The sequence below is a fragment of the Triticum aestivum genome, chromosome 3D (assembly GCF_018294505.1).
Source record: "Triticum aestivum cultivar Chinese Spring chromosome 3D, IWGSC CS RefSeq v2.1, whole genome shotgun sequence".
NCBI classification, from domain to species: Eukaryota; Viridiplantae; Streptophyta; class Magnoliopsida; order Poales; family Poaceae; genus Triticum; species Triticum aestivum.
Genome location: NC_057802.1, coordinates 381521646 through 381533729, shown reverse-complemented (window position 1 = coordinate 381533729; position 12084 = coordinate 381521646). Strand labels below are relative to the sequence as shown.

The window sequence follows — 12084 nt, the reverse complement described above, 5'->3', positions numbered from 1 at the left end:
TTTGCAGCATGTGTCATGTGATGTGATATGGCCAGAAGATTGTGATGAATGATATATGCGATGTATGAGATTGATCATGTTCTTGTAATAGGAATCACGACTTGCATGTCGATGAGTATGACAACCGGCAGGAGCCATAGGAGTTGTCTTAATTTAATTTATGACATGCGTGTCAACTGAAACGTCATGTAATTACTTTACTTTGTTGCTAACTGTTAGCCATAGTGGTAGAAGTAATAGTTGGCGAGACAACTTCATGAAGACACGATGATGGAGATCATGATGATGGAGATCATGGTGTCATGCCGGTGACAATGATGAACATGGCGCCCCGAAGATGGAGATCAAAAGGAGCAAATGATATTGGCCATATCATGTCACTAATTGATTGCATGTGATGTTTATCATGTTTTACATCTTATTTGCTTAGAGCAACGGTAGCATAAATAAGATGATCCCTCACTAAAATTTCAAGAAAGTGTTCCCCCTAACTGTGCACCGTTGCGAAGGTTCGTTGTTCCGAAGCACCACATGATGATTGGGTGTGATAGGTTCTAACGTTCGCATACAACGGCTGTAAGCCAGATTTACACACGCAATACACTTAGGTTGACTTGACGAGCCTAGCATGTACAGACATGGCCTCGGAACACAAGAGACCGAAAGGTCGAACATGAGTCGTATAGAAGATACGATCAACATGAAGATGTTCACCGATGATGACTAGTCCGTCTCACGTGATGATCGGACACGGCCTAGTTGACTCGGATCATGTATCACTTAGATGACTAGAGGGATGTCTGTCTGAGTGGGAGTTCATTAATAATTTGATTAGATGAACTTAATTATCATGAACTTAGTCTAAAAATCTTTACAATATGTCTTGTAGATCAAATGGCCCACGCTAATGTCAACCTCAACTTCAACGCGTTCCTAGAGAAAACCAAGCTGAAAGATGATGGTAGCAACTATACGGACTGGGTCCGGAACTTGAGGATCATCCTCATAGCTGCCAAGAAAGTATATGTCCTTGAAGCACCGCTAGGTGAAGCACCCGTCCCAGCAAACCTAGACGTTATGAACGCTTGGCAAACACGTGTTGATGATTACTCCCTGGTTCAGTGCGGCATGCTTTACAGCTTAGAACCAGGGCTCCAAAAGCGTTTCGAGCAGCACGGAGCATATGAGATGTTCCAAGAGCTGAAAATGGTTTTCCAAGCTCATGCCCGGGTCGAGAGATATGAAGTCTCCGACAAGTTCTACAGTTGTAAGATGGAGGAGAATAGTTCCGTCAGCGAACACATACTCAAAATGTCTGGTTTGCACAACCGCTTGTCTCAGCTGGGAGTTAATCTCCCGGATGATGCGGTCGTTGACAGAATCCTTCAGTCGCTCCCACCTAGCTACAAGAGCTTTGTGATGAACTTCAATATGCAGGGAATGGAAAAGACCATTCCTGAGGTATATTCAATGCTGAAATCAGCGGAGGTGGAGATCAAAAAGGAACATCAAGTGTTGATGGTGAATAAAACCACTAAGTTCAAGAAAGGCAAGGGTAAGAAGAACTTCAAGAAAGACGGCAAGGGAGTTGCCGCACCCGATAAACAAGTTGCCGGGAAGAAGACAAAGAATGGACCCAAGCCTGAGACTGAGTGCTTTTATTGCAAGGGAAACGGTCACTGGAAGCGGAACTGCCCCAAGTACTTAGCAGATAAGAAGGCCGGCAATACCAAAGGTATATGTGATATACATGTTATTGATGTGTACCTAACCAGTGCTCGTAGTAGCTCCTGGGTATTTGATACCGGTGCAGTTGCTCATATTTGTAACTCAAAGCAGGAGCTGCGGAATAAGCGGAGACTGGCGAAGGACGAGGTGACGATGCGCGTCGGGAATGGTTCCAAGGTCGATGTGATCGCCGTCGGCACGCTACCTCTACATTTACCTACGGGATTAGTTTTAAACCTCAATAATTGTTATTTAGTGCCAGCTTTGAGCATGAACATTGTATCTGGATCTCGTTTGATGCGAGATGGCTACTCATTTAAATCCGAGAATAATGGTTGTTCTATTTATATGAGAGATATGTTTTATGGTCATGCCCCGCTGGTCAATGGTTTATTCTTAATGAATCTCGAACGTAATGTTACACATATTCATAGTGTGAATGCCAAGAAATGTAAGGTTGATAATGATAGTCCCACATACTTGTGGCACTGCCGCCTTGGTCACATTGGTGTCAAACGCATGAAGAAACTCCATGCAGATGGACTTTTGGAGTCTCTTGATTATGAATCATTTGACACGTGTGAACCATGCCTCATGGGCAAAATGACCAAGACTCCGTTCTCCGGAACAATGGAGCGAGCAACCAATTTATTGGAAATCATACATACTGATGTGTGCGGTCCGTTGAGGCTCGCGGTGGCTATCGTTATGTTCTCACCCTCACTGATGACTTGAGTAGATATGGGTATATCTACTTAATGAAACACAAGTCTGAGACATTTGAAAAGTTCAAGGAATTTCAGAGTGAGGTTGAGAATCAACGTGACAGGAAAATAAAGTTCTTATGATCAGATCGTGGAGGGGAATATTTGAGTCACGAATTTGGCACACACTTAAGGAAATGTGGAATCGTTTCACAACTCACGCCGCCTGGAACACCTCAGCGTAATGGTGTGTCCGAACGTCGCAATCGCACTCTATTGGATATGGTGCGATCTATGATGTCTCTTACCGATCTACCGCTATCATTTTGGGGTTATGCTTTAGAGACTGCCACATTCACTTTAAATAGGGCTTCGTCGAAATCCGTTGAGACGACACCGTATGAATTATGGTTTGGAAAGAAACCTAAGCTGTCGTTTCTTAAAGTTTGGGGATGCGATGCTTATGTCAAGAAACTTCAACCTGAAAAGCTCGAACCCAAGTCGGGAAAATGCGTCTTCATAGGATACCCTAAGGAAACCATTGGGTATACCTTCTACCTCAGATCCGAAGGCAAGATCTTCGTTGCCAAGAATGGGTCCTTTCTAGAGAAAGAGTTTCTCTCGAAAGAAGTAAGTGGGAGGAAAGTGGAACTTGATGAGATGACCCCTCTCGAACCAGAAAGTAGCGCAGCACAAGAAAATATTTCTGTGGTGCCTGCACCGACGAGAGAGGAAGTTAATGATGACGATCATGATCAAGTTACCACTGAACATCGTAGGTCCACAAGGACACGTTCCGCACCAGAGTGGTACGGCAACCCTGTCCTGGAAATCATGTTGTTGGACAACGGTGAACCTTCGAACTATGAAGAAGCAATGGTGGGCCCAGATTCCAACAAATGGCTTGAAGCCATGCAATCCGAGATAGGATCCATGTATGAAAACAAAGTATGGACTTTGACAGACTTGCCAGATGATCGGCGAGCGATAGAAAATAAATGGATCTTTAAGAAGAAGACGGACGCGGATGGAAATGTTACCATCTATAAAGCTCGACTTGTCGCTAAGGGTCATCGACAAGTTCAAGGAGTTGACTACGACGAGACCTTCTCACCCGTAGCGAAGCTGAAGTCCGCCCGAATCATGTTAGCAATTGCCGCATTCTACGATTATGAGATATGGCAAATGGACGTCAAAACGGCATTCCTTAAGGAAGAATTGTATATGATGCAGCCGGAAGGTTTTGTCGATCCTAAGAATGCTGACAAGGTATGCAAGCTCCAGCGCTCAATCTATGGGCTAGTGCAGGCATCTCGGAGTTGGAACATTCGCTTTGATGAGATGATCAAAGCGTTTGGGTTTACACAGACTTATGGAGAAGCCTGTGTTTACATGAAAGTGAGTGGGAGCTCTGTAGCATTTCTCATATTATATGTGGATGACATACTATTGATGGGAAATGATATAGAATTCTTGGACAGCATAAAGGCCTACTTGAATAAGTGTTTTTCAATGAAGGACCTTGGAGAAGCTGCTTACATATTAGGCATCAAGATCTATAGAGATAGATCGAGACGCCTCATAGGTCTTTCACAAAGCACATACCTTGATAAGATATTGAAGAAGTTCAATATGGATCAGTACAAGAAGGGGCTCTTGCCTGTATTGCAAGGTGTGAGATTGAGCACGGCTCAATGCCCAACCACGGCAGAAGATAAAGAAAAGATGAGTGTCATCCCCTATGCCTCGGCCATAGGGTCTATTATGTATGCCATGCTGTGTACCAGACCTGATGTAAACCTTGCCGTAAGTTTGGTAGGAAGGTACCAAAGTGATCCCGACATGGAACACTTGATAGCGGTCAAGAACATCCTGAAGTACCTGAAAAGGACCAAGGATATGTTTCTCGTTTATGGAGGTGACGAAGAGCTCGTCGTAAAGGGTTACGTCGATGCTAGCTTCGACACAGATCTGGATGACTCTAAGTCACAAACCGGATACGTGTATATTTTGAATGATGGGACAGTCAGCTGATGCAGTTGCAAGCAAAGCGTCGTGGCGGGATCTACGTGTGAAGCGGAGTACATGGCAGCCTCGGAGGCAGCGCATGAAGCAATTTGGATGAAGGAGTTCATTGCCGACCTAGGAGTTATTCCCAATGCATCAGGGCCGATGACTCTCTTCTGTGACAACACTGGAGCTATTGCCCTTGCCAAGGAGCCCAGGTTTCACAAGAAGACCAGGCACATCAAGCGTCGCTTCAACTCCATTCGTGAAATGTTCAAAATGGAGACATAGATATTTGTAAAGTACATACAGATTTGAATGTCGCAGATCCGTTGACTAAACCTCTTCCACGGGCGAAACATGATCAACACTATAACTCTATGGGTGTACGATTCATCACAATGTAACTAGATTATTGACTCTAGTGCAAGTGGGAGACCGTTGGAAATATGCCCTAGAGGCAATAATAAAATGGTTATTATTATATTTCCTTGTTCATGATAATCGTCTATTGTTCATGCTATAATTGTGTTATCCGGAAATCGTAATACATGTGTGAACCCATAGACCATAACATGTTCCTAGTGAGCCTCTAGTTGACTAGCTCGTTGATCAATAGATGGTTACGGTTTCCTGACCATGGACATTGGATGTCATTGATAACGGGATCGCATCATTAGGAGAATGATGTGATGGACAAGACCCAATCCTAAGCATAGCACTAGATCATGTAGTTCGTTTGCTGAAGCTTTTCTAATGTCAAGTATCATTTCCTTAGACCATGAGATTGTGCAACTCCCGGACACCGTAGGTATGCTTTGGGTGTACCAAACGTCACAACGTAACTGGGTGACTATAAAGGTGCACTACAGGTATCTCCGAAAGTATCTGTTGGGTTGGTACAGATCGAGACTGGGATTTGTCACTCCGTATGACGGAGAGGTATCTCTGGGCCCACTCGGTATTGCATCATCATAATGACTCAATGTGACTAAGTAGTTAGTCACGGGATCATGCATTACAGAACGAGTAAAGTGACTTGCCGGTAACGAGATTGAACAGGGTATTGGGATACCGACGATCGAATCTCGGGCAAGTAACTTACCGATTGGCAAAGGGAATTGTATACGGGATTGCTTGAATCCTCGACATCGTGGTTCATCCGATGAGATCATCGTGGAACATGTGGGAGCCAACATGGGTATCCAGATCCTGTTGTTGGTTATTGGCTAGAGAGGTGTCTCGGTCATGTCTGCATGATTCCCGAACCTGTAGGGTCTACACACTTAAGGTTCGATGACGCTAGAGTTATAAGGAAGGTATGTATGTGATTACCGAATGTTGTTCGGAGTCCCGGATGAGATCCCGGACGTCACGAGGAGTTCCGGAATGGTCCGGAGGTAAAGATTTATACATGGGAAGTCACCATACGGTCACCGGAAGTGTTCGGGGGTATACCGGTATTGTACCGGGGCCACCGAAGGGGTTACGGGGGTCCACCGGGAGGGTCCACCTGCCCCGGAGGGCCTTATGGGTTGTAGGTGGAAGGGAAGGCTGGGGCGCCAACCCCCCTAGGGCCCATGCGCCTAGGGTTTGGGGGAACCCTAAAGGGGGGCGCCCCCCTTGCTTGGGGGGCAAGCCACCTCCCCCTTGGCCGCCGCCCTCCCTCTAGATCCCATCTAGAGGGGCCGGCCCCCTTCCCCCTTCTCCCTATAAATAGAGGGGCGAGGGGAGGGCTGCAGCACCACATCCAAGGCGCAGCCCCTCCCCTCCCCAACACCTCTCCTCCTCCGCGTGTGCTTGGCGAAGCCCTGCCGGAGAACTGTCACTCCACCACCACCACGCAGTCGTGCTGCTGTTGGAGCCTTCTTCCTCAACCTCTGCCTCCTCCTTGCTGGATCAAGGCGTGGGAGACGTCACCGTTCCGTACGTGTGTTGAACACGGAGGTGCCGTCCGTTCGGCGCTAGGATCATCGGTGATTTGGATCACGACGAGTACGACTCCATCAACCCCGTTCTCTTGAACGCTTCCGCTCGCGATCTACAAGGGTATGTAGATGCACTCCTCCCCTCTTGTTGCTAGTAAACTCCATAGATTGATCTTGATGATGCGTAGAAAATTTTGAATTATAGCTACGTTCCCCAACACATTGGATGAACCAATCAGTTCGAAGCTGTAGGTATGCAAAAACTTCAACATGTATGTATAGTAAATTTGTAATAGCAAAACTCTTGCTTCCTTGCCCATAAGAGAAAATACACCAAATTGTTTATCACCTTAATTTGTCGATGGCATACCATCCTGTCACAAACCCTCGATAATGTGTAACTCTTTTTTACCGGCTCTGAGATATTGCATAGTGATGTCTCACAATTAAGATTATTACTGTGAAAAATAACTAACCTCATGTTATCTCATGTACTTTGGTACAGCCTTCACATAAGAAGCTGTACACTAGAGGCAGGAACATGATGTGTGTGTGTGTGTGTCTTTGGGGAGGCCAGGGAGGGGGGGGGGGACCCCTGGGTATGCATTCTTCACTTGAAAAGATTCGATAATTTATCCCAATACTCTCTTTGTATTTTTGTCTTTGAGGAAATCCTATGATAGATATATTTTGTCCGTTGTTTCATGCATTCTTCAGCTTTATGATTAATATTCCAAGAAATTTGAAAACTTTAGTCATTAAATATGTGTCCCAAGAAATTTAGAATGGGACCATGGGGTTACTCCTTTTGAGGGTTTTCACCTTACAGAGGAAGAAATTTAACATTTTTGTTTGGAATATCATTTTCCCTGACGGATTACATACAGGTTGTTATTTTATTTACAAACATGTCAATCGTGTTTTTTTTTCATTTTCTGTAAAGATCATTCACATCTATTTTTTTCGTTCCTCCCATCTGGATTTCTGATTTGATTCCAGAGTTTGGAGGTGGATGTTACTAAAGGGAGGAAGTTGATCACAAGTTTTCTTTCAGCAATTGGTGAGTTACAGGTCAGCCCCATCTCACCTCACTAAATCTGCAACTCATGCTTTTTTCTTGCTTGATATTAATTCTCGATATTCTTGTCACATCCTTACAGGGATATCATGTGCATATGTATGAGTTTTCTTTGCTTCGGTTGAAGATATATGTGTGCCTGAAGATACAATCTTACATGCAATTTCTGTATGATATGATCACTATTTCGTTCTCTGCGTGTACATAGGTTGCAAGAATGAGAAGGCTCCTCCGTGCTTAACAGGAAGAGACAGGGTCGTAGCCGCACCGCACCAGGTGGGCTAGGACGAGCTCCAGGGCGAGTGAGCGCACCCGTCGCCCACGCCGGCGGTGTCCCGGCCACGAGCAACAGGAACGCAGGGTCCCTGACCACGGCTGGATCTCCTCCTTCTCCGTCCACATGCGTGCAGCAAGAACTAGCAGCCGCACGGGTCTGAGCTCGGCCTCTCAAGTAGGGTGGCTTCCATGCTGTAGCTATTGTTCTTGCTGCCATTTCTCTGAAGATGCTTGCTATCTTCAGATCTTGCCGAGTGTTCGTCTGAGATTCACTGTCTTGATTTAGTTAGTGGCTTGGATAGTAGTACTCCATGAATTTTCATTTGACCCGCTGTCTGTTGCCGCCGCCGGTAAATTGGATGATTGGTGCAGTTTCACATCCCTGAACCCAAACCCTAAGACTTAGTTCTGAAATATTCAGCCCATATTTACTGAAGTGTGTCAGTGTTGGTTTACTTGTGATACTTGCTCCATCGTTGTGTTTAATCATATTGTCCGATCTTAGCATATGCTATGCTCGCCAAGTTCAACTATCAATATCTAATTTCTCATCTGATTTTGACACCTTGCTCTTCTGCAGTTTTGTTTCACTTTTCAAGGATGAGTATCTTTACTTTGAAAATGAACTGGTCATATTTCTATTGAAAATGAAGTGATGTTGCTTCCCAGGTAAATAACTGAATTCTCTTCCACTTTAGTAGATTCAGTAACTTTGCTTTAGAGTTATTGTTTAACAGTAGCACTACCCTTGAGTAACTAGATCAATGGCTGCTACTATGTAAATCTTAGTTCCAGTACATATGATAATCATGGTTCTTCTGTCTTGGTCTGATGATTTTATACATGCCAACAAGCATCCATGCGATATGTTCTTTACTTCTGCACCTAACAGCATGTTTTCCCACAAAAAAATACATGTGCCGCGGCAATCATGCGTTTTATCATTTTAATAGGCAGTCAAGTTCATCCTTCAAATGATACAGAAGGCATTCAAGTTCCATCCTCTAATTTCTTGTGATCTTTGAGTATGTGATTATCAGGGACGTCCAGAAATGCTATGAGACTCGGTGCATTTAATGACCGAGCCGGCCGGCGGGTCCAGCGGGAGCACGGGAAGTGAAGATATACTGAACTATACATATCTGACAGATGGGGCAGGGTTGAACGCCGTCGACGGTGCGTGGATGAGCCGTGGCTCGACGTTGTCGCCGGCGTCCTGATCCGTGGATCAGGTACGGTGGTTCCCGCTAGCGCCGGCAGTGCACGCAGTTAATGCAGTGGTTGGGCGACTCGGTGGATAAGGAAGTGAAGTTGGATTTGTGTCTTATCCCGGTGGGGGGAGAGGTGGAGACATTGACTCCGGCGACGGCGAGTGGGCGGTCCGGCGATCTCGGAGGGGTTCCGCCGACCATGGAATTCTTGCTGCAGCCAATAAACAGGTACAGATCTGCCTCGTGAGCTATTCTTTACCATGGTTCTGCGCTCATATTTTGGGGACTGATCTACATTCTGCCCGTGAAAAATTGGTGTGGAGTGATTAGAACTCTGCTTGAGGAGGTCAATGAAAATAACGGGACAATGGAGCCCGTGCGGTTCCCGGTGGCCGCGCCGGCGGAGATACCTGCTCCAGCCCCGGCCAGTTCAAGTGCGGACGGCCAGATCTATCGGCCGGAAGCGGCAGGCGGGGACAAGGCTCAGGGGTCCGAGCACTCGATAGAGCAGTTGGACCCGAAGACACTAGGATGGACGCAAAGGTACTGAACCCTAGCCTATAAATTGCATGAGCATTTTGTAGTACCATTTTGCAATTGTTTGAATCAGTTCTGCAAATCGATACGGATCAAAAGACGCTGGAAAATTATAGATAAGAAATCATTTTGGTTATGGTAATACAGGACAGAATGACTATTTTAGAATATATGATTGAATCAGATTGACTGTTTTAGAAGATATGATTGAATCTGTGACGGTGAACACTCTGAAAATGATGGAGGATGAAAACTCATATCAATTGGCTGTAACTGTCCACCATTGGTTCAGTGGTGTTGATATTACTAACTGAATCAATTGACTGTAACTGAACCCATGCCTTATTGTTTGTAGATGAATGTTACAACAGATTTATATTGCAAGTAATTAATGCTCGAAGACCTATATGGTGTAGAACTTAATAAGATATATTTCCATTTCATCCGACTGAAGTTTTTTTGATTTCTATGGACTAGAATTAAACCAGTTGACCATGTATGCGTAGCTGTTATCTGTTAAACCAGTTTCACCGTATTGAACTGTCTTCTCTGAATTTTCTGAATATGTACTGGTCATGTTCACCATGTCTCTGGTTTGTTAGAGTGTAAGATGGTCTGTGGTGCGGAATTAAATTTGGTGTTGCTTGAATATGAATTTGTGCAAACTGAAAATCTTGGATATTTGCTGCTTATGGCTGAATACTAAAATTGTGCTCTCTTAGTGAATGGATTTATATTGCCAGTAATTAAATTACATATTACCTGAAGTGCACGTGACAGAAGCTGATTTGTTTGTTTGTTTCGTCAGGGGAAGCCAATCGTTGAGAATACTCGTTCGTGCTAGTGTGAATGCCCAGCCCTCATCAGACTACTGAGGACAAAGGACATTGGCGGGATGAGAGGGATGACTCAGTACAAATGGGGAGGGGATGCTGGCTCGTCGAGCAGCTCAACCCTTTTCAGTGTAGAGGTGCCTCATGGGAGCCTCAGCAGTCTCCCACCCTGCATCGTCATTGAGAAATTCTGAAGAATGCACAAGGGTTTGCAGCGATCCGATCCAGGTACATCCCGCTTGCTTTAATCTGGCTTGAGTTGACCGTGGTGTTGATGTTACTAACTGAACCAATGGTGGTCCAATGCAGGCAGAGGAGGAGTCTGAAGCATCAGTTAACCAGGGAGATGAGCCCGTGATACATGAAAACTCAGGCATCTCCACGGTGTCTCTGCAAGTGTCCATGGTAAGCCAGCGATTGTTAGTGAAGAATCTCATGTACATGCATGTTTACTGTACTAGCATTTTATCAGGTGAGTGGGGATGCTGAACTGCGGAAGGAACAACAGCTCGCCGAGCAGATGATGGAGCAAGGGATTCATGGGTGTCCAGATGGAGAGGAAGGGTTCGGAGAGCATGATCCTGCTGCTAATCAAGTGGAGCTGGAGCAGGAGGAATCCCTGAAGCTGATGTTAACAGCGGATGGCGATGTGGAGGAAAGCAATCGCCACAGCGCCAAACGTGCTAGAAAGAATTTCTGATTAGAAGTGTAGTTCGTTGTTAGTACAGTCAGATTAGGAAAAGATGCCTTTGCCTTGTTGCTGACATGTGTACTCAGTAATTAGTTTGAGTGTGTTGAGTAGATCTCTAGGTTTGTAAGTGGTTCATCGGTGGAGTAGTGAACTCTGTACTGTAATGCAGGGGAGTGCCTGCTGTTGTCAACAAGTATAAATCAACGTGTCTAAGCGAGGCTTATTTGTGTGACATGCATCTCCATTACCAATAACGGCTCCTTTGGTCCAGGTCCCGTCTGGTCTGCCACCGCATTAACTGACGGCGCTTTCTGAGCAGTGGGCCATCTAACTGTTTGGGCAAATAGTCCCGTGAGCATACACCTGACGCTATACTCATCGCAACACTGATCGCGAGAGAAACAAGTGGCACAGATTCCGAGCTCACAGGCGCTCAAGCTCACATGCGTATTTTCGCAATTAGGATGTATACCTGAAGGAGTGAATCTACTAGTTCAGCTGAAAATTGATCTCTATTTGGTTTCTGTTTTTGTGTTTGGTTTTGCCGGCCGCTCGTCCTTCGTATGCTCATCCATCTTGGCTGCTCTGCTTGCCTGCTTCTCCTCTCTAACTCAGGTAAATGGACCGTTTTTTAAGTTGTCTGGGGAACGACTCTTCTTTTACCTGTCTATTCCATAGCATGCCGGTGCACTGACCACTTCATGTCCATTTATTTATTAGGTTCTGTGATCTCTTGTGTTGCTGCGTCCCGATCTTCTGCTTTGTTGCATCTCTGTTCTGTCATCGAGGTTTGCTTGCTTTCTGTCTAGCTAAAATGCATATTTCCTTTCCTGTACGTGTTGTCATGGTGTTTAAATTGCTGATCATTTTAATTTTCTGGATCTGGCACGCCATCGTGTATTGTTCGGCCTCGTCCCGCTTATATGTCATGCTTGTGTGTGAGCAGAATGTGTCCGCTTATTTCAGTCGTTATACATGTTTTGGAGGTCGTGGTGGCGGCGTAGTGCGGTGCGTTTTTTGACGCTTTCATATCTGTGTGAGGTTGCAGAGGACGTGTCTGTACTTGCTGGGGTAGAATTCAAATTGTGAGG

The 12084-nt window shown here is 45.3% G+C and overlaps 1 protein-coding gene and 1 long non-coding RNA gene across 3 annotated transcripts; both read left to right on the top strand.

Annotated features, from left to right (window-relative positions):
- The first annotated feature begins 6587 nt into the window (after window positions 1-6587).
- Window positions 6588-8399, top strand: LOC123074704 (uncharacterized). The gene is made up of 3 exons (XR_006436038.1): window positions 6588-6619; window positions 7367-7438; window positions 8302-8399. It is a non-coding gene; the product is annotated as an uncharacterized lncRNA (long non-coding RNA).
- Window positions 8400-8798: 399 nt separating this feature from the next.
- LOC123074702 (uncharacterized) lies at window positions 8799-11225 on the top strand. Of its 2 annotated transcripts, XM_044497476.1 has the most exons (5): window positions 8799-9160; window positions 9263-9475; window positions 10278-10530; window positions 10612-10707; window positions 10775-11225. In XM_044497476.1, the coding sequence occupies exons 3-5, from the start codon at window positions 10447-10449 to the stop codon at window positions 11000-11002; spliced, it is 408 nt and encodes a 135-aa protein (XP_044353411.1). In that variant the 5' UTR covers window positions 8799-9160; window positions 9263-9475; window positions 10278-10446; the 3' UTR covers window positions 11003-11225. The 2 variants fall into 2 exon arrangements, 1 of the variants encoding a protein (XP_044353411.1); XR_006436037.1 differs by having other exon boundaries at window positions 8801-9160; window positions 10612-11225.
- The last annotated feature ends 859 nt before the right edge of the window (window positions 11226-12084 follow it).